General features: G+C 40.2%; 2 protein-coding genes across 2 annotated transcripts in view; both read left to right on the forward strand.

Annotated features, from left to right (window-relative positions):
• Nucleotides 1–524: 524 nt before the first annotated feature.
• On the forward strand, nucleotides 525–13,651 carry LOC309798097 (ethanolaminephosphotransferase 1-like; the record flags this gene model as incomplete). Its single annotated transcript, XM_082646409.1, has 6 exons — nucleotides 525–797; nucleotides 1,731–1,839; nucleotides 7,164–7,212; nucleotides 8,621–8,801; nucleotides 10,250–10,432; nucleotides 12,439–13,651. Coding segments are annotated over 6 exons (894 nt in total), but the record flags the coding sequence as incomplete, so codon positions are not given.
• Nucleotides 13,652–23,192: 9,541 nt separating this feature from the next.
• LOC309798098 (dynein regulatory complex protein 1) overlaps nucleotides 23,193–24,593 on the forward strand; it is a gene marked incomplete at its 3' end in the record, with an annotated part of 28,503 nt that continues 27,102 nt past the window's right edge. The window contains exon 1 of the mRNA XM_082646410.1: nucleotides 23,193–23,390. Within this exon, the coding sequence (XP_082502536.1) occupies nucleotides 23,236–23,390 (155 nt within the window). The remainder of the gene's footprint in view (nucleotides 23,391–24,593) is intronic.

Below are 24,593 nucleotides of genomic sequence, written 5' to 3' on the forward strand. Positions count from 1 at the left end.
CCGGTCCCAGCCCTGCACCCAGGAAGTCGTCGGCGGAGAAGTGGTCGGCGTCCCAGATCTGCAGGGTGAGCCGCGCGGGGATTTTGTATTCAGTCTCGTCCCAGGAGAACATGGACTCCTTCTTGGAGATGACAATCTTTTCCTCGGCAGCCAGGTAGTCGAAGGGGAACAGGTAGCGCCAGTTGAAGTTGCCCTCGCCCGTGAGGGAGTGGTAGTGGACGTCCGTGTCCTGCTTGTCCTAGAATGCTAGAATGCTTCTTCCTTAGATCTAAAATAGACACCATTCAATGTTTAACATTTTAATTTTTAGATTAAGGTTTGAGAAATTACAGTTTTTATTTCTGAAATCTTTGCATTGTAGGAATTAAAGGTTGGATTTTTACAATACTGTCTGATAGTTATAATTTAGTTAATTAACATTCCTATGATATGCTCATCTGTTTTGTTTTGTTTCTCTCCATTTTATTAAAGAAGACTTTCTCCAGACTGGTGCAATTGTTGACCTCTTCCTGTGGTAATGTGTTTTTGTTGCAGATGGTGTGGATGGAAAGCAAGCCCGTAGAACCAATTCCAGCACCCCGTTAGGGGAGCTTTTTGACCATGGCCTGGATAGTTGGTCATGTGTTTACTTTGTTGTAACTGTGTATTCCATTTTTGGACGAGGACCATCTGGTGTCAGTGTTTTTGTTCTTTATCTCCTGCTATGGGTAGTTTTATTTTCTTTCATCCTGTCCCACTGGGAAAAGTATAACACAGGGATTCTTTTCCTGCCATGGGGATATGACGTTAGCCAGGTGGTAAGTATGGCTTCTTTCTTCAATTTTCAACATTGCCATGAATTTTGGGGAAAGTTTTTGTTATTCCTTCTTTATTGACCTTTTGCTTTTTTGGTTAGAACTGATGGGTGCTTTAACATTTTTTTCTTTTTTCTTTTATATTATTTTTACTTATTTATGGAAAATTTCCAATATGTACAAAAGTAGAGAGAATAGTATAGTGAACCCTTATGTACCTGTTACTTAGCTTGAGCAGTTAACACTTGGCCAGTCTAGTTTCACATGTACTCTTCCTCTCCCTCCTTCCAGTTATTTTAAAGGAAAATCCTGGTATTATGTGATAAATATTTTACTATATATCTCTAAGTGGTAAGAGTTCTTTTTAAAAAACATAATTACAATGCCATTATTACACCAAAAAATGAACGGTTTCTTAACAAACATTCATTGAAACTGTTGATTTTATAAAGAAAGGCGCTTATAATTAAATTGTTGGCTTTTTGTCTTCATTGCCGACTTCTCAGTGAGTAGAGAGATTTGTTTTCCTCTTACTTTATAGCCTTGCTATTAACTCTCCCTGCCTTAGAATCCCAGCTTTTTGTGTTGCCATTTTGCCCGTCTACACCTAAGGCTCCAGTAAAGAATCAGAAGTTGGAGTGTGTTTGAAGAAAGTGATTGGGTGGGCAAATTGGAACGTCGTGTGGCTAAACCAATTTACAAGGTGCCTTATGAGGCCAGTTGTTTGCATCATCTAGAAGTTACTTATTTTATGGTGTTGTTGGCTGAAAAAACTATTTTTAAAGGCAAGAAGACTTGCCACCATATCAAATTTAAGCATACTTCTTGCTTTTACTAAAACTGTTTACTAGACTTATGCTGCATAAAGCGTTATTGACTCCCTGATCTTTCCAGCTGTTAATGCTCTGTATACTTTTGTCTGCATTTTCCTTCCAGACTATTTCTTTTGTCTACATAGTGACTGCGATTGTGGGAGTTGAGGCCTGGTATGAACCTTTCCTGTTTAATTTCTTATATAGAGACCTATTCACTGCAATGATCATTGGTAAGAAGCTCCATGTTGAAGCCTGTTGTAACATCGCTTTGTTATCAAAGCCAGTGTTTGATTATAACCAGCAGCACTTCCCTGCCTGCCTGCACACCCTGCAGCAAAAGCAGAACCCCGCAACCCTGTAGGGTTTCAGCCAAACCCTTAAGGAAAATAAGGTTGCTTTGCTCTGCTTTGTTTTGTTTTTGTTCAGCACCAAATTATTTCTAATCAGAAGGCAATACCAAAATAGATCACACAAACCCTGTAAACTAACTATTCAAGTTAATCTAGACTGTATTGGAGGATCCACATTTAGTTGGACGTTCGGTATTGATTTCAATACTCATCTCAAAATGGAAGATGGTTAGTTTGAGGAACTAGAATGACGAAACACAGAGTTTACTTTATAATACATCCACTCCAAAAATTGAGCTTCTGTTCCTCTCAGATACCCTTTTTCTTAAGCCTTTGAATGCTAGATAAAGGTTTTGATCATGGTAATGTTTCCTTTTTGATTTTAGCCAAAGGGGATATCTACAGGATGATTGAGTGGTGGGAGAGTGTTTTTATGGAGAGAGGCCGAGAGGAAGAGGAACGTGGGTTGTTATTGGGGGCACCAGGAGTGACACTAAGACCTTTGTAGAGTAAAAGAAAAAAACTTGTTGGCTGTTGCTCTGTTCTCTTATCTAAAAATTAATCTTCCCTCCGTCTGCGTGTGAACCTTGGTTACAGAATGGGAATTGAAGGCTTAGAAGCAGCTGGGAAGATGGTGCATTAAGCACTGGCTTTCAGAAGAGGAGTAGTTTGGGGATTTTCTGTGGCTCTGGACTGCAGATATTTTAGGAACCCTGCTGTGATCTAACAAATGTTCATTTTCGGGTGCCTCTATAAACTGATTTCTTTACCTTGAAAAGGCGAGCTATTTTTCATCTCCAGCTATCATTCATGAGTGAATCTTGATTTATGCAGCTCGTCCTTTGGCAGGTGTGCTGCATTTTACATTTAAATGTTTATTTAAAGATAAAATGGAATCTCCGACATAGGAGATATATTTTTGAAAGTTAAGTGGGTACTTTAATAGGCATATGAGTTTCTTTGTAATTTATAATTTTTGGCAGCAATACTTATTCGGTAATAGTACTTCCTACTGCATCACATTGGGGGGCACACGATAGCTAGTTGTCTTTCTGTCTGTGGTATCAGTAATGACTAGCGGGATGAGGTATTGTACATCTGTTCCACCTCTTCCCAGGTTCTGCCTCAACTCTTCACCTAGTGGTACTCACAGTCGCTGATGATCATTGCTTAGGAATCCATTCATTCAGTGGATAGCCAGGGGAATAAAGTTTGTTTTTTGATAAAGTACCTCATAAATTCATACTGATAATTCCAAATCATATTAAATGATACAGATCTTTTACTTAACCTAGTTGATCTTATATTTGTATGTCCTTTAAACTCTGACAAAAGTCTTTGCTTTCAACGACACAAAATAATTATACATTTGTGTTATTCCATAAAATACCCACAACAGTCTGAGAATGTAGTTCCAAAATCAGCAACATATGATTACTGGAAATTGTTGAAGACTTTGGTTTTTTGCAGTTCCGTTTGCCCTATGGTTTATCCCACTAGAGAATGCCCAGTCAGGTTATTATAGTCTAAAGTCCCCATTCTGTGGTTATGCCACCATCTGTGGATATGTACATTTAAGTTAGTTTCATTTTACTTTTGATATTTATGGATTACTTTTTCCTTTAAAATTTATTTTTCCTTTATAATTATGTAACGTATTCACATGATTACAAAGTCAAATCTATATATAAAACAAGATATATTCAAAGAAGTCTAGTCTCTATCATTACCCAAGCCTTTTCTTCCCTCATAGTTAACTATTCTTAATTTTAAATTTTTTGGTTTATCTTTTCATTGTTTCTTTCTTAATATAAGTAAGTGTGTGTGTGTGGGGGGGGTTATCACCCCCTTTCATAGATAAATGGTAGCATACTATACATATTTTACTACACGTGCTTCTTTTTTTTTTCCCCTCCACGTAATAATATATCTTAGAGATCACTGCATAGTGATGTTTAGGGATCTTCCTCATTTCTTCTTACAGCTGCCTGGTACAATACTTCATTGTGTGGATGTACCATCGTTTGTTCAAACAACCTTCTACTGATGGACATTTGTGTTATTTCTGGTCTTTTGCTGTTGTACAAATTGCTGCAATAAATCGTCTTGTACATATATATGTCTGTTCATATTTTTCCCAGGGTATTTTGGAAGAGGTCTCTAGAAGTAGAATTGTTAGTAAGGACAAATGTATGCATTTTCACTAAATATTCCCATATTCCCTTCCATATGGGTTATCTGATTTTTGAATTCCCATCAGCCATGAATGAAAGTACTTGTTTATTTAGTTTTACCAATGTAGTACGTTGTCAAACTTTTGGATTTTTGCCAGTCTGTGATAGGTAAGAAATGGTATATCTGTATAGTTTTAATTTGCATTTCTCTTATTATGGATGAACTTTTCTAGTGTTTGAGAGCCATTTATATTTCTTTTTTCTTTATATCTCTAGTCAATTTTTGCATTACGATTGTTAACCACTTCCTTTATTTTTAGAAGCTCTTTATCTATTAGGTATATTAATCTTTGTTTTGATATAAATGACATTTTCCCCCTTGTTTGTTGTTTGTCTTTTTTACTTTCGTTGAAGTATTTTTTGTCTTGTTGGTTTTTTTTTTTTTTTGCGGTACGTGGGCCTCTCACTGTTGTGGCCTCTCCCGTTGGGGAGCACAGGCTCTGGACGTGCAGGCTCAGTGGCCATGGCTCACGGGCCCAGCCGCTCCGCAGCACGCGGGATCCTCCCGGACCGGGGCTGTAACCCGCGTCCCCTGCATTGGCAGGTGGACTCCAAACCACTGCGCCACCAGGGAAGCCCCTGTCTTGTTGGTTTTCATTGAAGTTTTTATTTAAGCCTGCAAATATGAGGAACCAAAATATTTGTTGTGACCATGTTATCCTTGGTGTTTATCTCATTCTAATCAGTCCTTTTTTATGAATTCTATTCCGATTTTTCTATAGCTGTTGTCTCCTTTATTATGAAGTCTAGGCCTTCCTATGGTAATAAGAAAAGCAGGTCTACATATATATGGGTTCTATCACTATCGTCATATAGAGTTTAATAGACAAGTATTTAACCACTAAATATTCTTTATAGAAAGTACATCGAGTGTTATTTAGAGAAGAAATAGAAGATACAGTGTTTCTCTTTGGCAACCTATATAGAGCTCAGGCTTTCTACATGCTTACTGCACTTAATTAAGATAAAGCTATTTTAGGATGTTTTAAACTAAAAAACTCTTGGTACCAAATCTTTTGCAAGTTTCTCTCAGCCTATTTTCAACGCCTGAAAGCTACAAATGATTCTGGGTTAATTCATTTAGCCCTGCCTCCCTAACAGTGTGCTCCCCAGCTTGACATGGAATGAGCTGCTAAAAATTTCTGAGGACATTGAGGACATCTTGTCTTCTCTTCCACTCCCTCTAAGATCTTTTAACTGAGGGAACTTTGTTCCATTTGGGCTTGAAAGTAGTAGAGTAATTCATCTTTTGAGATGAGATTTCTGTTCAGTGAATTCTAGTTTCTTCATCTTTTTAAAAACAAATAAATTTATTTATTTATTTATTTTTGGCTGCATTGGGTCTTCGTTGCTGTGCACAGTCTTTGTCTAGTTGCGGTGAGCAGGGGCTACTCTTTGTTGCGGTACATGGGCTTTTCATTGGGTGGCTTCTCTTGTTGCGGTGCATGGGCTCCAGGCACACGGGCTTCAGTAGTTGTGGCGCGCGGGCTCAGTAGTTGTGGCGCACGGGATTAGTTGCTCCGTGGCACGTGGGACCTTCCCAGAGCAGGGATGGAACCCATGTCCCCTGCATTGGCAGGCAGATTCTTAACGACTGTGCCAGCAGGGAAGCCCCTTTTCATCTGTTTTTAGCAAGATGCCTTAAGAATTGTTTTGAAGGAATGTTCTTCTGTCTTTGATCCTTAAGGTCACAGCTGCATTGACCATTGCCCCCGCCCCCCCAAGCCAAGTTTAGTCACCAGGAGTCCAGAATGGACTAATATGTTGAGTGACAAGGAAATATCCAAATGAAGTGTCCAGAAAGTTGCCACATATATTGATTTGGAGTTTGAAACAGAGAATGATTAGAACTTTACATCTCTATAGATCACAGAATCAGATTCAGGGGTCACTAGAAAATCATTTAAACCATCCTCATGGTACACCTGTGGAATCTGAAGGTCAGAGAGATTGTCTGATTTGCCCAAGAATACATAATTAGATTTTGGAGTCATCTGCAGGTAGCTTTTGGTTAAAGCTGAAGAGAAGATTCTCTGAGGGAGTGTAGATGCACAGTCAAACATCCAGTTAGGAATATGCAGGAGGTAGATTACCAAAAAAGGACACCAAATGTAGGGGTTGGACGGCTAACAGGAACATTGGGTGAATGGAATCACAAAGGCCAAGGGAGGAAAGAATTGCAGTTAGTGGGTAGTCAGCGAAGTCGTCTTACTTAGAAGTCAGGAATGAAGACAGGATACTGAATTTGACTATTAGGAGAGCTTGATAAATTTCAAGAGTACAGTTTCTGCAGAGGGGAGGCAGAATGAATGAGTGCTGAGGAGATGAAGACAACAGGCAAGTTTGGTGAGTGACAGGAAATAGCAGAGTAAGATAAGTAGATAGAGCAGCAGAAGCAATGGTAAGGCTTCTTGGGAAGGCTGTGCTTTTAAGGTTTCAGGGGAAAGAATTAGTGTATAGGGTAGGGGGAGAAATTAAGAACGCTAGGGAGGTAAAGATAAGTGTCAAGGAAGCAGCAGGATTTATTAATTGTCCCCTCTTCCAATAAATAACTTATACTGGCTGTGCAATTTACTATATACCAGGTACTGTTCCAGGTGTCTTTGCATGTAATAACTCATTTAATTCTCAAAACCCTATGGGGTTGATACTACTATTATCTCTATTTTATAAAGGAGGAAACTGAGGCACTGAAAAGTTAATTTGCCTGAAGTCACATGACCAGTTGGTAGCACAACTGAGATTCAACCCACTCTGGCTCCTTGAGTCTCTGCTCTGAATCACCAAACCGTACTGCCACTCTTCGAGTTGTAAATGCTGTTGAAAAATGTGTTTAATTTCATTACAGAAGTAAACCTGAACCTGAAAATTATTGGGTCTAAAAATATTACATAGTTTGTATGTATTTGATTATTATAAAAATGATGCTTGAATAATAATTCATGATAATTTAAATATTCTTCCCTTTAGGTTGTGCATTATGTGTGACTCTTCCAATGAGTTTGTTAAACTTTTTCAGGTAAGTATTTTATTTTTTAATTGGGCAAGAAATATGAAAATCTTTAGAAATTGTTATTTAGGTGAATTTTAGGATTTCTTTCTTTTGGAATCTGGGCATTTTGAAAAGGTCATGAAACCTGTATTTTGAATCTAGAATGAGGTTAGGATAATTTGTCTGTGGTGGCTTGCGTAATCACTTCAACCATAGCCCAGAACTACTAGTTTTTTTGTAAAAGTTTTGGGCTCACCAAACAGTCTTCTCATTTGTCATTTTTTGGTGAGTGAATCAGGAGGGAGTATGTTCCTGTCAAATATTGATAGGTTTATGTTCTTTTTATAAATTGATTGTAAGTTTTTATAAATTGATTATGTGTAAGTTTAGTTAGCATGATCATACAATAAAACTTCTCAACTTGTGTAGTTGAGGACCAAATCCTGGACCTAGGCCGCCTCTTCTCAAAGAGCGCCATATGGAAATTCCGGCCTGAGGAGTGTGTAGGGGTTGGGAGGGGAGTTGCCCTGGTGGAGCTGCATCTCTCTGATCTATGTATGCACTTCTCCACTTTGGCTCAGCCACACTGAGTTCATTTATGTGACCTGAATGTATTTTATTCTTTCATTCCTCAGTACTTTTGCTCCCACTCTTTACTCCTGTTTCCTCTACTTGGAACACTTTCTTGTACTTGCCCCTTCATCCTTCAGTGCTCACGTCTGTCTTGCACAGTCCTATCCATGTCAAGCCGAGCTCTATGAATCTTCCCTCTTTACGGCCACTGGCAGTCATTCATAGAAGCCATAAAGTTTAAAGCTCTGAAGGCCTTAGAGGTGATTTGAGTCATGTCTTCCTCTTTTTCTAAAGTTGAGGTCCTGTCCTGATTGGGCAGTATTTTGCCTAAGGTTATGTAATTAGTGGCAGAACCGGGATGACGATTGAGGGTTCAGTTCAGATGAGCAAACATATATGAGAGTACCACCTGTGTGCCCAGAGCCACTGAGATACGCTGTGGACCGTCTCATTTCAGAGTCTTTCACTCTTAAACTGTGTATCATAGTAGCACCGTGAGGTGCTCTTCTAGTATTGTTTTGTGTTCATTTTATTTTTCCTATTAGAATATAATCTCATAGGACACAGTCCAAGTTGTATTCATCTTTACATTCCAGAGGGAAAAGTGAGACTAAGGGTCAGAAGACTTCTGTTCTAGTCCTGGCCCTGCCACTTGGTAGCCAGTTATGTAAATTTAAATTCTCACATCCTCACTTAACCTGTCTCTAAAATGGGATTAATAATGTTGGTTCTACCTCTGCCATGGGGTTATTGTGAATAAAAATAAGAGAATAAGTGTGAAAGTACTTTGAAAACAATGAAATACAAGTACAGTGTTTTTATATGTAATAATGTTCTTTGTATTACTTGATTTTTTTTTCAGAAGCTATAAAAATAACACCTTGAAACACAATTCAGTCTATGAAGCTATGGTTCCCTTCTTTTCTCCATGTTTGCTATTCATTTTGTCTACAGCATGGATCCTCCGGTCACCTTCAGATATTTTAGAGTTACATCCTAGAGTATTCTACTTAATGGTTGGAACAGGCTTTGCCAATATCACAGTAAGATTTTTTCTTTTAAAAATCGTAATACATATAAGAAATATTTGACAGAATTCAATAGTTTGAGAAACCTTATATAGTATTAGAATAAGCAGATTTTAATTTAAAGATCTTATATGAGAAATTTGAAAGAATAATTAATAACCTCAAAGACAACATGCTGAAAGTTATTTTATTTTTTTGTTTGAAACCAGTAGGATTTGGGGACAGCTGTAGTATTTTGGAACCATGGCATAATTAAATTTTTTGTTTTGGTTGCCTGCTGAAGAATTCATGGAATAATTCCCTTCAGACTCTAAATATTATTTATAGTGTGGTTGAAATGGCAGCAGATCTAATGCTTAATTTAGGGAGCTTGGGAGGGGTTTTTGAGAGAGGAAACACACACACACATTTTCTAATCAACTGATTTTTTTTTTTTTTTTTTTTGCGGTATGTGGGCCTCTCACTGCTGTGGCCTCTCCCGTTGTGGAGCACAGGCTCCGGACGCGCAGGCTCCGGACGCGCAGGATCAACGGCCATGGCTCACGGGCCATGGCTCACGGGCCCAGCCGCTCCGCGGCACGTGGGATCCTCCCAGACCGGGGCACGAACCCGTGTCCCCTGCATCGGCAGGCGGACTCTCAACCACTGCGCCACCAGGGAAGCCCATAATCAACTGATTTTTAAATTAATAACATAGAATAAAAAACTTTGTAATAAATACTACGTATGTTAAAAAATCCCTTTCTCTGCTCTGGCCCAGCAAGAGGGAAGACAGGGAGGAAAGATCAGGAGGACTTGAGAAAAGACCCTGTTAGTCCTGACAGCCAGGAAGCCTGTGCTCTAGCTCAGGCCAGGTCCTTAATAAGTTTTTATTTTTTAACTTAGCCACTGAGTTTATGTTTCCATGTGTATAACTTGCGTTTACTATCCCAAGTCATACTGGTTTCATAGGGTTTAAAGATCTGAAAACATTAATGCATTGTATAAAATGTATCTCTGAAGGAATAAAACTATATTTGAGTAAGGTGTTGAAAGTAAAGAGAGCCAAAGAGGTTTTGAGGTGTTGTATGATAACATGACTTGATTGGAGGTAGAATCTCCTCATCACCGTGAAGAAATTTAGTTGTGTGGTGCTGTGGGAGGGTGTTCTGAGAAAATTGTTGTCGTATATCATAGAATCTTAAAATTGGGAGAAATTTCTTTTATCCAAACTGTTACCCAGTAGAAGAATGCCTTCTGTAGCACCCTTATTAAATTATCTTCCAGTGTCTTCTGACACACGGTCTGAGGGTCCACGGGTTTGGAGGTTGGGGTAGAGGTCCAGTTGGGCTCCTGAGCAGTTGAGAATTACTGAACTTGATAATAATGTAATGTACAGGTACTTGAATGCTTTTTAAATGTCGGAGTGACTCGTGCTTTGCTAATTAAATTTTCATTCTCTCTTTTTTTTTAATAACTTCAAGTGTCAGCTGATTGTTTGTCAGATGAGCAGTACCCGGTGCCCAACTTTGAATTGGTTTCTGGTTCCTCTCTTCTTGGTTGTCATAGTGGTAAATGTAGGAGTAGCCTCTTACATTGAGAGCATTCTCCTGTTTACATTAACAACTGCTTTCACTCTGGCCCACATCCATTATGGAGTACGAGTGGTGAGTAATCTAGAGCAAAATTGGTTCCATTTGATTCTTAAATAGTGGAATGGAGGTGAGGGAGAATTTCAGAAGAAACTTGCTTAATATAGTAGCTGGAAGAATTTTGGGATATTCTCTAAATTTTGGATAATATCCAGGTGCGTGATGCCATATATCATTTCTGTAATGAATATGTCGTAGTAACTACAAATAATTTCAAAGCTAGATTATTATTGTGAGGAATTAGTTCTTGTTTATAAGTGAGAAGAAATGTAAACCATTTTCTTGGTAAAGAATTATAAACTCTTTTGTGCTTTTAATTATATATAGGACAAAATCATTTATTTGTTGTTTATCTATTTCTATGCTTGCTTCTTTAGCTTCAGGGGCATTTTTATAAGGGGAAATAAAGAAGAGAGTAGATTTAAGAAGTATTCTGCAAACCTTAATATTCTCTTCTAAAATAAGAAACGGGTTTCAGGACAAATGGACTAAGATAGGTATAATAAAATGAAAATCAGAACCATGCAGTTTAGTTTCTTTTTCCTCACACTGTAACATTCTTTTCTAATTATTTTGCATACCTTAGCATGGTCTCATAACTATGATTTTGAATTGTTGTACAATATTCCATTGAGGAGATTACTTAATAATTATCAGTTTACTTAACCATGACTCAGTTATTTTAATCATTTAGGTTGTTTCCAGATTTTCACTATTATAAATAAAGTTGAAGTGAACTATCTGGAATAATATTTTTTTCCTTCATTTGCTTTTTTCTGAGGATAATTTCATAGCAATCGGGTCATGTGATAGGGTATTCATATTTCTGTGGCTTTAAAAATACTTCTATTTGGTATGTTTGTTTTGGAAGGAACCCTGCTGTGAATCAGTTTGAGAAGCAAAATGTCTTTACTTCTGTATTGTCAGACGTATTTTTAAAACGGGGGCACCTGTCATGCTTGATAACAACTTCTTATACCTTGCATATGTTTCTCCCCAAAGTAGCCCACATTTGTTGGAACAAAATAGATAAAAGAAACCATGATAAGTCTATGAATTGTGACATGAAGACATAATTATTTATGTTTCTGTTTGTGCAAGTTTAACGTTATATGCTTTATATCAGCACTCTGAGGCCTTTCTTCTGATATTTCATCAGTCATATGCATGAAGTAGAGCACAGTAACCAGTGTCTTTCATAATTGTTTTAACTTATTATAACCCTCAGAAGCATATCTTTAGAAAACCGTATACACACGCCAAACTAAACCAAAACACATTTAAATTACAAAAGCAGTACATTTTCATTGTTAAAAATCTGGAAAATAAACATAAGCTCAAACTAACGGAAAAAAATTCCAGGAGCGTCTTTTTTTGGTCTGTCTTTCTGCTCTCTTAACACTTCTACAACTTCTGACCAGAAGATAAAACTTGTTAGACCACACAAAAACATTCACTTGAACTATTGAAATGTAAATATTAAGAAGAAAAATGGAAATAAGAAGGATTAAATAAACCATATTTGCTAACTGGCACATTACCTTGCTTTTGCCTACCCACTAGGGATACCCTAACTAATATGGCTTAAACTGTCAAAAATTTGCAGCTCTAGTTTTTTACGGTTTCATCAGATTAGGAATGATTACCTAGAAGTGTTACAAGAAGGGGGAACATTAACTCTAACTATATATGTAAATATTTGATCTGACAGATACTATAAGTCAACTAACCCTATAATTTTTCAGTAGATTTGAATGTAAGGCTGTGTGGTCTGGAGGGTTCAGGAAAGACTAGATTTTGGAGTTGGGCAGACCCAAGTTTAAGTCCTAACTCTCCCAGGGTAGTTCTAGTGCCCTTTTAGCCAGCTAGCTCTACAGCTATCCTAGTCCAGAAAAACCTCTTCATTTCTGATGATTTTTGCCGTGCCAGTAAATTGTTGTCTCCAGAGGGTGAATTCTATATGCTTTTTTAAAAAAACTACGTATGTCTTTGTCATTGCCTCATGTTCTGGTTGTCTATAGGTAAAGCAGCTGAGCAACCATTTTCAGATTTACCCCTTCTCACTGAGGAAACCAAATTCGGATTGACTAGGAACGGAAGAAAAGAATATTGGCCTGTAATCTACAGAAAGAAGTACTGTAAATAAGATGCTTGTAAATATTTCATCCATCACCATTGAACTAAATTGATCTGCTTAACAGACATGGGAACTCAGTGTATGTGGTACTTGGACAGCAGGAGTGATACATATGATCTGAACTTGTGGAATTTTGGACCTACTAACTCCCAGCTTCTTTTATTTTGTTTTTTATAAAGCCATGTGATGTTTTGGTTAAACATAATACACATTAGACCAGCAAAATGTTCCTAGTAATTTTAGCTTCAGGAGTCCATAATGTTTTGGTTTATACAGAGTTAAAGATGCCTTGGTTTTTATTTTTAAAACCCCCAAATTTGTTTAGGAACACTGATAACATTCAGAAGACCCAATATGTTTTCATATTTGGTAAGTAGTAGAAGGTCTTTAGCTATGGAAGCTCTCAATAGCCCAAATCCAACATAGGGAAAAGATAAGAGCAAGTCACCTTCAGCAAGAGATGCCAAATGATTACAAAACAATATACAGTTGCCAAATACTGGTTTCTCTTTCCCATGGAAATGCCTTTTGTCCTCATGTGCTAAGAGAGCTAAAATACATATATATATATTTAGATTCTCTAGTATTCTGGCTCTCTTTATTATGGAACGGATCTTGATAAATGGTTTAATTTTCTTTTAAAGAAAAATATTCTCTTGGGACTTAGTAGAGAATGGGTTGTAATTATAGCTCACTCATTGGCATGGTTCATTGTTTAAATGTGGCATTTTTTTCCCCTTCAGCTGCAAGTTGCTGAGATTTGGTGCCTATGAACTATGATCATATGAATGCATGTGACAGTCCCAGTCTTACAATAATTACTGGTGAGGAACACAGATAAACTTCCTTATGAGAAAAATTTTCTTAGGAGTTAGGAATCTCATGACCCTCACTATGAAATTAGTTTTCTGATTTAATTTGTCCTTCCTCTCTCCCTCTGTCTTTTTCTGTGGAAGAGAGTGCTGTGTTTTTTATTTCATACAGGATAAAGAAATAGAAATTCTCTCTTCCCCAACTTGCTCACTTCCCCACTTCAAGAAAATTTTTAATATATATGCCTTACTGAGTATGTGCTCCCTTTATGTGACTTGGAGTAATTTTTTTTTTTTTTGCGGTATGCGGGCCTCTCACTGTTGTGGCCTCCCCCGTTGCGGAGCACAGGCTCCGGATGCGCAGGCCCAGTGGCCATGGCTCACGGGCCCAGCCGCTCCGCGGCATATGGGATCCTCCCAGACCGGGGCACGAACCCGTATCCCCTGCATCGGCAGGCGGACTCTCAACCACTGCGCCACCAGGGAGGCCCTGGAGTAATTTTTTAAGTTTACTGACAAACATAAAAATCTCTTTGACTTTAATATGGTTGTTCTATGATCACACCTTTTCGTGAATGTGGATATTCTATTTTTAAATTTTGTCTCCATTTAATTTGGTGGTGATGAAATTTACTGGCTGATTTTCTTTTATTTTCCACTGAATGAAGTTTGTGCTTGAATGAAGAGTGTATCTTAAACCCTTTTTTTTGGATGGATTGCACTTGGATAAAATAGGCACCACTGTGTTGATATGTAATTAAATCCATAATCATTATTTATCTGTGAATGTGACCATCGTCAAATTTAATTATAGTATATTCCTCTGTTGGATTTTAGTCTGCTGCTTTGTAAAAATAACTATGTAATTGATATTTCAGTTTTTGAATCTGTAAAGTCTAATCATTGTCATTCAGGTTATTAGAAATGAGGCATCAAGGAGCTAACACATGGTTCTGTACTCATTTTAAAAAATTGTAAAGGTTGAGGTATATTTGGTGACTTTCTCTGAGACAAAAATGAACACTGAAAATAGGTGAGAAATTGATGAAGGGAAATATGGGTAGTGATTTCATGTTTGCTAATAAATTGCCATCATGGAGGTCAGAGAATGAACTAGTGAAGTAAAAGTAACTATTTTTTGTATACCTTGTTCTGTGTCATCTGTAAAATTGAACTGGATAAAGTGTTAATTTGGGCCTGGAACAAAGCTTTGTTTTAAGGTTCTGAGCTAATCATTTTATTGTTTTGTTGACCTTGTATACAAAAATGAGGTTAATCTGTATTATAAAAGAACTGATAAATATTTATAAAATGACAGATGTGGACCACAGGCTTTCTTTACCATGTACAGTATAGTAAAAACAACAACAAAAAAAAAACCCTTTACTTCTGGCATAGGGTCATGTCCTGTAATTTTGGGGCTGTTTTACCTCAAAGTGTGTTTCTGCTCTTTTTCTGTTGCATCAGGTTTATTTGAAAATTGTTTTGTGCCTATACGTTATATTTCCCAATGGTGGTTAAGAATTATGCTGCAGTCAGTTTTATTGGCATCGTTTGATGAAAGATGGCTGTCAAGAAGATAAAAGATGAAAAGTGAGTAATTAACTGTTTCCGAATACTGTGGACTTGTGAATCTTTAGTGTACTGTTGACTCTTTTTCTTGGTTTAGTCTGCTGTCTTGAAGTGCATCATGACAGCCCCCATTTGTTGTGTAGTGATATAGCAGCCGAAGCAGGACTTCATCACAAAGAGCTCTTGTGAATTTACGTCATTGCCAATTACCATAACATTTCCGAAGTATAAAATATCTTTTAGGCTTATGCATGATATTTTGGAGTGCGTTTACACCCCAGCCTTTCTCCCAGCATACACTCAGCTGCCTTTTGGGGAGCAGTGGCATGATTGGTCATACATGCATGTTTTCTGTACATTTCAGAATAGAGTGCCTTAGTCAGGCCAGAGGTTTGCTTTGTGTTTCTTCTGACCAAAATTACCTAGACCTGTAAGAAGTTTCTTTTCAGGTTATGGTATGAAAAATGTCCTTTATGCTTGTCTCCCCTATATTTGAGGGAGGCATGGATAGAAGAATCTTAAAAAATACCTGAGTATGTTAATGCTGCCTTTTATGATCCTTCAATAGCATTCATGATCCTAGTGTAACGTAGTTTAAAATTGCCACAGTTTAGCCAACATTCCTCCCTTAATGTGTAATAGACATAATTTATGGGTTCTGGTCTTAAGGGTAATAGAGTGAATAACTTCCACATAAAGAACTAAATAGTCTTCCCTGGCATTTTAATAATATCATGGTTAAATTACTTTTAATTGTAATTTTAAAAAGAAGTTTCAATGCTGATTATGGCCTAGAATGTTATAGTACTATTACCAACGTTTCATTTTTTTAAATATAGAGCTGTTGGGAAGAGGAGTGTATGTCTAGGGTTGCCCAAATTCTAAATAGTTACCAAAAAAATATTGGTCACGACCTAGAGCCTGGGCATTGGGGGAACATGCAAAGGAGAAAGCAGGCATAGTATCCACTTTAAGGGGAAGAAGAGATCACTTTAGTGCCCAATGATCCTACTGCAGTGCACAGTTTAAAATTGTCACAACTTAGTCATTCCTCTACTAACTTAAAGTTCAAATGTGAATTTGAAAGACTCCTAAGTGTTCAGTTTTCAAAGAATTATTTTATTTTGTAGTCAGTCTAAAAACATTTGAAATGTACCTTGCTTTCCTAAGCAGACTTTGATTCTCTGAGTTCTGGAGGATCAAAAGATAATCTGAAGGTGTTTGAATCAAAGGCTACTTTTCCCCTTTATATTTTAGCAGGAAGCCTATTTGTAACTCGTCCTGTTCATTCTTCACCTGGGTTTTTAACTAGCCACTGTCTAGGACAGAGACGCCCACTTGCTCTGTCGCCCCTAGATCTCGCCACATTCACATCTCCTCGATTGCCTTATCTCTCTTGACTAGTCAAGGACTGGGAACATGCCAGAGGGAACAAAGTAAACCTGATGGACTAGAACATTTGATGTCGGGTCTCCAAATAAGCCAAAAACAGGTACAGAAATCTTTGATCGTGTTGATTCTTATGTTCAGAGTGGTCTTTATCTTGACCTCAGTTCTGGACTTGCCTGAGCACTCTGTAGGAAATGTGTGAAGTCAGACTAGAATTTTCTTTGTCCTGTGAGGTGTCCTTGTAAGGCAGCATGCCCATTCTTGAACACCCTGTGGGTGAAGAACCTTAAGTGAGCTGCCAGTAATTGAACCTTCCAGGAAGAATTTTAACTAGTATGCTGCATTTGAAGCACTTTGACATGTACCTTTTAAGTGACAGTTTTAACAGTAAAATGGTGTTAAATTAATCACTGTGAAACTTGAAAGTGTGATGCCCTGTACATTTTAGGAAGCTTAAGTAAATTTCTGATTTTCCTTTATTAATTATGTAACCCATGTGATTTGTGTCTTTTACTTTTCGTCTTTGACAGTGGTGCAGGTGACTGACTTATTGGCAGGCAGTTACTTCAGGGTATATGGTAAATCATGGTTGTCTAACTTTTCCAGAGAAAGTGGCAATGTGTTCACTTTTTCCTTTGTGTGAAGCCATGGGAATTGGATTTACTGGCTAATTTATTTCCAGGGTTTCTACAGTGCAAAATAAATGTAACCTTTTAAACATGCTAGTAATGCTTTCCTTTTTAATAAAAATACAAGAGATAGTAATCTAGCTGATTGACTGTTTTTAAGCAGAGACCTGCTCTTCTTACAGACAGATCTTAAATGAGCTAATATTTTGGGTAGCAAAAGAAGTTTTGCCATTTGTAGCCTTTTTCACAGGTGGCCTGAGTGAGGGGGTTGTGTTGCATTTGGTCAGAAAGGCCCGGTCCCCAGAATTGGCAAATGGCACATGGAGTGATTCTAGAATAATTTAACAAAGCCTTGTGAGGAGAGTCCATTTGGACACAACAGAAGTATTGTCTCCCACAGGCCATTAACATTGTCTTGCTCTTCATAGAATCATTCATAGAAAGCTAGGTTCAATCAGAGTTGTGTTATTTTGAAAGCATGTGAAATGGATAATGGCCATGGAATACCTAATGCTACATTGTAATTAGAGATTACATCTAGATTACATCTAGAGATGCAAGGAGTGGCTAAATGCTGTGGACGCCTTATGGCTCTTAGGCTAAGGGCTTCTCTTAAGAAGTTTCTATGGGTAATAATTAGAATAGGAATTGATTCTGGCTTTTTATTGAAACATAGACAATTTACCATGAATTCTAGATCCTGATATTCTTGAGAAGCACTTTTTAATCTTTGAAGAGTAAATTCTTGACCAGAAACATGTTTAGTTTAGTACTTGATGTTACTAATCAGGTTATAGGAGGATCGTGTTTTATTTTACGAGATCTATGAATGCTGCATTATGAATCTGTTTGAATTACTGGTATCATTCAGTATCAGACTTAGTTTAATAAGTACTAATTAAGACTGCTCACAATATGAACATTTTTTGTAGGTTATTTTGTTTATATAACTTACCGCATTAGAGCAGCCATTCAGGAGACAAAGACACAGCTACGTGTAATCATTTCCTCTTTCTGGAATGCGCCAAGAAAGCAGAATTCAGTATTAAACTCCAAATTTCAGTTTTGTTTTTTAAAGTAGCATTTCCTGTGGGTAAAGGAGAAGGCAGGGAACAACTGCTGAGGTGTAAACTCCCTGCTGCCTGCCTTCTCCCTTTCCCTTCCCATCGAACAGAATAGAGTAAGTTTGTAGCCAGTTGTAGGAAATGAAATCGATACTTTTCTGAGTAAGGTTTCATGCCCTGTGACTAAGAATAGGCGGCAGGAATCCTGGTGGAATCAATTATTGATTTGTTTAGCTTGGTCCTGTTGCAGGTTGCTTTCTGTAGTATTCTGATTCCATCCCTTCTCAGGTACCTAGAAACAATACCACTTAAGTAACTGGAATGTGTTTGCTACAAGTGGAATATATTAGAGAAGATGAAAGGAGTGCAAAGTCTTATTCTCCCTTTCCAGTAGTTTAATTGAACATGTTAGTAACTGGTCTGTCTAGCTCTTGCTGTGTTCATAGCAAATAATGTAGCATTTATTTTATCTGGTTATGTGTGGTGTGTGTATATATGCATATTTAATATGTACACATATTCTCTGTGCACATATATGTATGATATATTCGTATATACATGCAGTCTACTCTTGATTATCAGCAAGATGGTAAGCCTTTACTAGACTGTTTCTTCATGTTGGCTAAATCTGCATGTAGCCCATAACTCTGTGAAGCCCCTTCCTTATCTGGAGCCATAGTCTTTCCTACTTTCCATTCATCTCAGTCCCCAAGAAAGGCCCTTGACATATGTCACTTTCCCCTTCCCTTTCACCAGGGATTGTGTGAGCCAGAAACCTTTTGAGAAAGATGGTTGCTTCCACCGGAGTTGAGGCTTCTGGGTCTGAATGATGATGGGGCCCATTCCTGGCCAGGAGGCAGCCCCTGGAGCAGTTGTGCTCTTGGGCTTGATGGGGGGAAAAATCTAGCTCTTACGGGAAATGGGGCTTCACAATTTGCTTAAATTCCTTAGCTGGAATGCTGTGAAGTCTTAGATAATTCGATGTGCGAATAGAGTACAACTGTGCATTTCACCATTAGTATTGTGTCATCGGTGATCCTGTTGCTAGCCCAGATAATCAAGACCTTGACTGTTTCTTGCCACTGGATTCTGGAAGCCTTTCCCTTTCAACTGGATTTGTGTTCATTTCTGCTGCTGTGAAACACAAAGTAATGCAGTAGGTTTTAACTTAAAATTGTTTAATTCTGTTACTGATAAATATTTATTGTAATAAAAGTAAAGAGAAAATGATTTTTTAAATCTTTTTAATTGTTTTCAGATTGTCTTCTTTGTTTTTCCTTGGTAGGTGCAAAAGGGGAGGGGAGCTATGGGGAGAAAAATAATGTCCAGTCACTTGTCTCAGAGAATCATTGGTTAATTTAGAGCAAAACATTAAAAGATTTCGTTTTGTTTTGTTTGATCAGCTCCTGGGTGTCCTATAGTCCTGTGACTTCTTTCAGAGAGCAGAGTACTAGGAAGATGGCAGTAACAGGTTTTCATAATGTACTGCTCTTGACTCTCCCAGAACTGGGTATCGGGCAATATTTATTGTTCTCACAACTGGATCACACTTATATTAGCTTGTAAGGTGGTTGTTTCATACTCAAAAACATCTTCCCATAGAAAGAGTGTTAATGTATGCTGTTAATTTTCCAGGCTAATTCCACAAGAACTTAATAACCCACACTTAATACACCTAAACTTTAGTATATGAGCAAACCATAAGCTCTTATAAAGACTCATATTTTCTAACATGGCTTCTGAGGAGAATATTTCCTGTTTTTTTAACATCAGAATTGATCTCCCAGTTCTGGCAGTGGGCATTTAAAATTTTTTTCTGTAACAGGTTTAAAGAAGGTGAGGGAGGAAATGTCCCATATTTTAACCCAGGCTAATTCTCTGGCTTATGTGCTCTTAATCCCCTGCTCTCCGAACTTCTTGGACTTCTTGGTCGCAGTAGCAGTTATCCCCTCCCTTCTAAATGCAAACCTCAGACACCTAGCACCGGCCTGACACTCAGCAGGGGTAACCAGCTTGGGTTTAGTTACTGATAAACTTAAAAAATTACTGATGTAATTTTGGCCCCATGGGGCTATAGCCTAGACCTATTATCTCTCAAGGATAATTCTTTTATTTTTTTATTTTTATTTTTATTTTTGTGGTACGCGGGCCTCTCACTGTTGTGGCCTCTCCCGTTGCGGAACACAGGCTCCGGACGCGCAGGCTCAGCGGCCATGGCTCACGGGCCCAGCCGCTCCGCGGCATGTGGGATCTTCCCAGACTGGGGCACGAACCCGTGTCCCCTGCATCGGCAGGCAGACTTTCAACCACTTGCGCCACCAGGGAAGCCCAAGAATAATTCTTTTAAGTGGGATTGCCTACTCAGTGCATATGCTTATTTAAACTATTGCGACTGGCAAACTGTCTTTTTAAAAGGTGTCTTTCCAGCAGTGAATGAGAGTGTCTTTTTTTCCACACCTATGAAAAAGGTTGGTTATTTATATAATTGAGGCTGTCTGTGACAGCAGCAGAGACCTCCCAGCTGGCTGGGGAATGTCTGGAGAGAGCCAGGAAAGGAGGCTGGCCTGAGGTGTTATTATGGTTGGGAGGTAGGGCCAGGATGAGGGTACCCGGCACACACAGTAAGAACCTCCCACCAAAGGAGAGAGCACCCAGGGTTTTTTTTTTTTTTTTTTTTTTTAAGTCAGCTGCCCAGATGTGGAGCAAAGGGGAAGAAAGGCATGAGGCTTAAAAAGCTCAAACAGCAGAAAAGGGAGTCAGATTCCTTATCACAAAAAGTGTCTGGCTTTAGGCCAAGCAGCTTATTGATCGCTCTTTATGAGTCTTTATGGTACCTTTGCTCTCTCTCCCATCTCTGGTGTGACAGCCTATTCCCACTGACTTTCTCGTGGTATCCTACTCCCAGCCGTAGACAGGCACACACGCATGTACCTGTGTCTCTTCTCACAGGTGGTGGAGACATGAGCCAGGACCTAGAGGAGTTAGGGGTCAGAACTATATCTTGCCCCTGATTCCTCAGCCCCTAGGGAAGGTTAAAGCTGGAGGTCACAACTAAAGGAGAGAGAGATTGAGGCCCGAAGAAAACTCGTTCCCCTCCCCCGCCCTCCAGACTCCTCAGCCCAGCTAGATATGGGACAAGGATCCAGGCAGGTGTTGGGCTCTTGACTGCTCCAAGATTTTGGCACTCCTAAATCTCCCTACCACTTGTATACTTGGAAAAATTAATTGAAAATTCCGATCCCACCTCCAGCCCCGCCCTCCCCCCCACCGTGCCCCGCCCCCAGTCAGACCGACCACAAACCACCACAGCCTCCCCAGGACTCTCCGCGCTGCTGGTGACCAGGGGCCGTGGCCATGGCTGCTTTTGATCTGGGCGCCCGGTTCTGGGACCGCCGCCGCTGCCGGAACAGAGACGCAGGGAATCCACTCCACAGCAATGCCCTATATCAGCCCCGGAGGGCCCCAAGGAAGAGTGAGGCATGGCCTGTGGAGGGGAAGGTGCTGGACATCCCCAGCAAGAATCAGAAGGGCCAAAGCTTCCATTCCATCTCTCTCCCCCGGCTCCCCACCCCCAAGCGGCATCTGGCTCCCAAATCTTGCCCCAGCCCCAGGCCCAGTCACCCCATCTCTGCAGTTGGAGTCCCTCCTGGACCAGGCTCCTCTGGGCAGCCAAGGCCAAGAGGGTTCCTTGAAGTGGGGAGAGGAATCAGAACCCCAGAGACCCAAAGGAGGTCCCCCCCCAGCGGCTACGTAAAGATGTGACTTATTCCAAGAGCATCACGGAGTCCAGCAGTTCATCCTGAGACCACCCCCCCCCCATTTCTATGAGGCTGGACCTCTCCCTTGCCCCCAGAACACCCAGTAAAGGCTCATGAAGAAAGCAAAAAAGAAAAAAGAAAACTCCATTTGCCTCTGGGTAGGTCTTATTCACAACGCGGTTATCTTCTTTGGCCTCACAATTGCCTGTGATTTGAGTAGGCAGGCAGTATAGCTGAGAAAACGGTCAAGGAGTTGTGGCATACCTAAGGTTGCAGGGCCGGTCTAGGATTAGGACCTGCATTTTCTTACTACTCCAGTGCCCTTTCCCGAGTTAACCTCAGGCCAGTGGGATAGGGTTCTGCCAAATGTTATCCAGCTTGTTTTCGAAAGGATTTTAATTCTCAGTAAGAACACTGTGAATTTTTCGTTGGCAATGCGACACACACAAAAAAACGCCCAGGAAATAGTGCCTCTCAAGGGACTCCTCAAAAGTTTAATTGTGCTTCTGTGCTCTTAACTTTCACTCCCCCCTACCCCTGCATTCCGTACCATTTTCCTCTTTCTGTAAGTATGTGATTGCAGGTGGTGATGGTGGGATTGTCCTAGGTTTCAGCCCCACTGAAAACCGCTACAGAAGACAATTCCTTGATGGATACATTCTAGAGAACATAGGGGCCGAATGCACAAAGTATCAATAGGAGCTCAAAAATGAATGGACGACGCGTAGATGGATACAGTATACTTTAGTTCAAACTTTCCGAGCGATCGTACTATTCTATCCGCTCCATGAGGAAAGGACAACGCTTGTATCCTCAGCGCTAGCACAGTGATTGGCATAGAGTAGGCACTCGATTATATTTGATGAATATGATTTTGAGGAATATTTATTTGATGAATGAAGAATCAATCATCAGGGGCTTCCCTGGTGGCGCAGTGGTTGAGAGTCCGCCTGCCGATGCAGGGGACACGGGTTCGTGCCCCGGTCTGGGAAGATCCCACATGCCGCGGAGCGGCTGGGCCCGTGAGCCATGGCCGCTGAGCCTGCGTGTCCGGAGCCTGTGCTCCGCAAGGGGAGAGGCCACAACAGTGAGGGGCCCGCCTACCGCAAAAAAAAAAAAAAAAAAAAAAAAAAAAAAAGAATCAATCATCAGGGTCAGTAAGTGACGAATCACAACTTGGTGCAGCTCTTAAATCTTCCAGCCTCCGTTAATACCCCCGGGCCTTCGTGGGGATTACCCTAATTGCAGGAGAAAGGAATAAATCCCCAAGCTGGGATATAGCTTTCAGAACACCAGTGGGCGGAGCCTGAGGGGATGCGCGCGCAACCACGCCAGTTGCGGATTAGGTGACTGTTTTTCCCTGGCAACGGCTTGTTAGCAACGGCTTGTTGATAGCAGCAAGGCGGTAGTCCGGCGGTGGTCCAGGCAGAGCTGCCTGGGGGCGGGAGGCACCTGCCATGAATCCGCCGCGATCCCTGAGGGTCCTGGAGGAGAAGGAGAAGGAGCATTTAGCCACTCCGATTCTCGGACCCTCGATACATTCTGATAACCCTCAGGAGCGGATCCAGGCCCGGCGCCTCCGCATCGCGGCGCGCCTGGAAGCTCGGAGGCGGTGAGCTGGGTTTGGGCGGGTCCCGCCAAGGAGCGCCCAGGGTGCGGTGACGCGGTGCGGGGATGAGGGGGTGGCTTCTCCGGGCCGGAGCCCCTGCGGTGAGGGGGCGACGTGCCCTACGTGTGAGCCGGCCTTGTTTCTTGATAAGATAGAAAACATTTCTACCAGAAGGTTCAAACAAAGCATGGGATATTAAAACATTGAACACACTAGTAAAGTCAAAGACGGAAATCATAATCCCTCCGGCATGTTCATTGAGAGCCTGCTGCGCCAGGCATTGTGGGCCATACGCTGAAGAGGCGGCCTCCATGACCTGCCCGCCGAGGTCTTTCTTTCCTCCGTGCCTCCCAGCCTGCCTTCCTTCCACAAGTAGTTATGGAGTGGACCTCGGCTATCACTTCTGCTGGTCTCAGTGGCTTATCTGGGTGTGTGACACAAACCCCTTTTCCTGCAGGCTCTGAGGCTGATAAACCACACCGTTCTCAGGCCGGGGTTGCCGCACCTGTCCATGCACAGACGGAGTGGCCTTGTCTTAAGGGGGTACAAAGGGGAACTTGCGTGACCCCCTGAACACCCTCTCAGTGTGACAGCACTTATACCTTGTCCTGCTGGTCAGGGTCAGCTGCCCTGCCAAGATGGTGCTTCTCTTCTTGTCTGCTGGCCTTTGGACACAAGGGCCCTAAAGTGATGTGGCTGGGTTCCAATAAAACTTTACTAAAGAACACTGAAATCTGAATTTCATATAATGTTCATGTGTCACAAAATATCCCTCATATTTAGATCTTTTTTTCTAAATTAATAAATTTCATAGTTTAGAGCAGTGTTAGGTTCACGGAAAAATTGAGTGGAAGTACAGAGACTTCCCATATACCCCCAGCCCTACACATGTATAACCGCCTCCACTATCAACCTTCCCCACCAGAGTGGTACATTTGCTACAACTGATGGATCTTGATAGATATATAATGACATGTTTCCACCATTACAGTATTATACAGAATAGTTTCAGTGCCCTAAAAATCCTCTGCGCTCCGCCTATTCCTCTTGATCTTAAAAAAATTTTTTTTTGAAAATGTAAAAATCATTCTTCACTTGTGAGCCCTACAAAAACAGATGGGTCAGATTTGACCCATAGGCCAATGTGTGCCAACCCTGATGTATAGATCAATGTGATGTTCTGTGGGATATTCAGATGGTCCTGAT

This window comes from Mesoplodon mirus (assembly GCF_964341445.2).
Source record: "Mesoplodon mirus genome assembly, contig: HAP1_SCAFFOLD_1651, whole genome shotgun sequence".
Classification (NCBI taxonomy): domain Eukaryota; kingdom Metazoa; phylum Chordata; class Mammalia; order Artiodactyla; family Ziphiidae; genus Mesoplodon; species Mesoplodon mirus.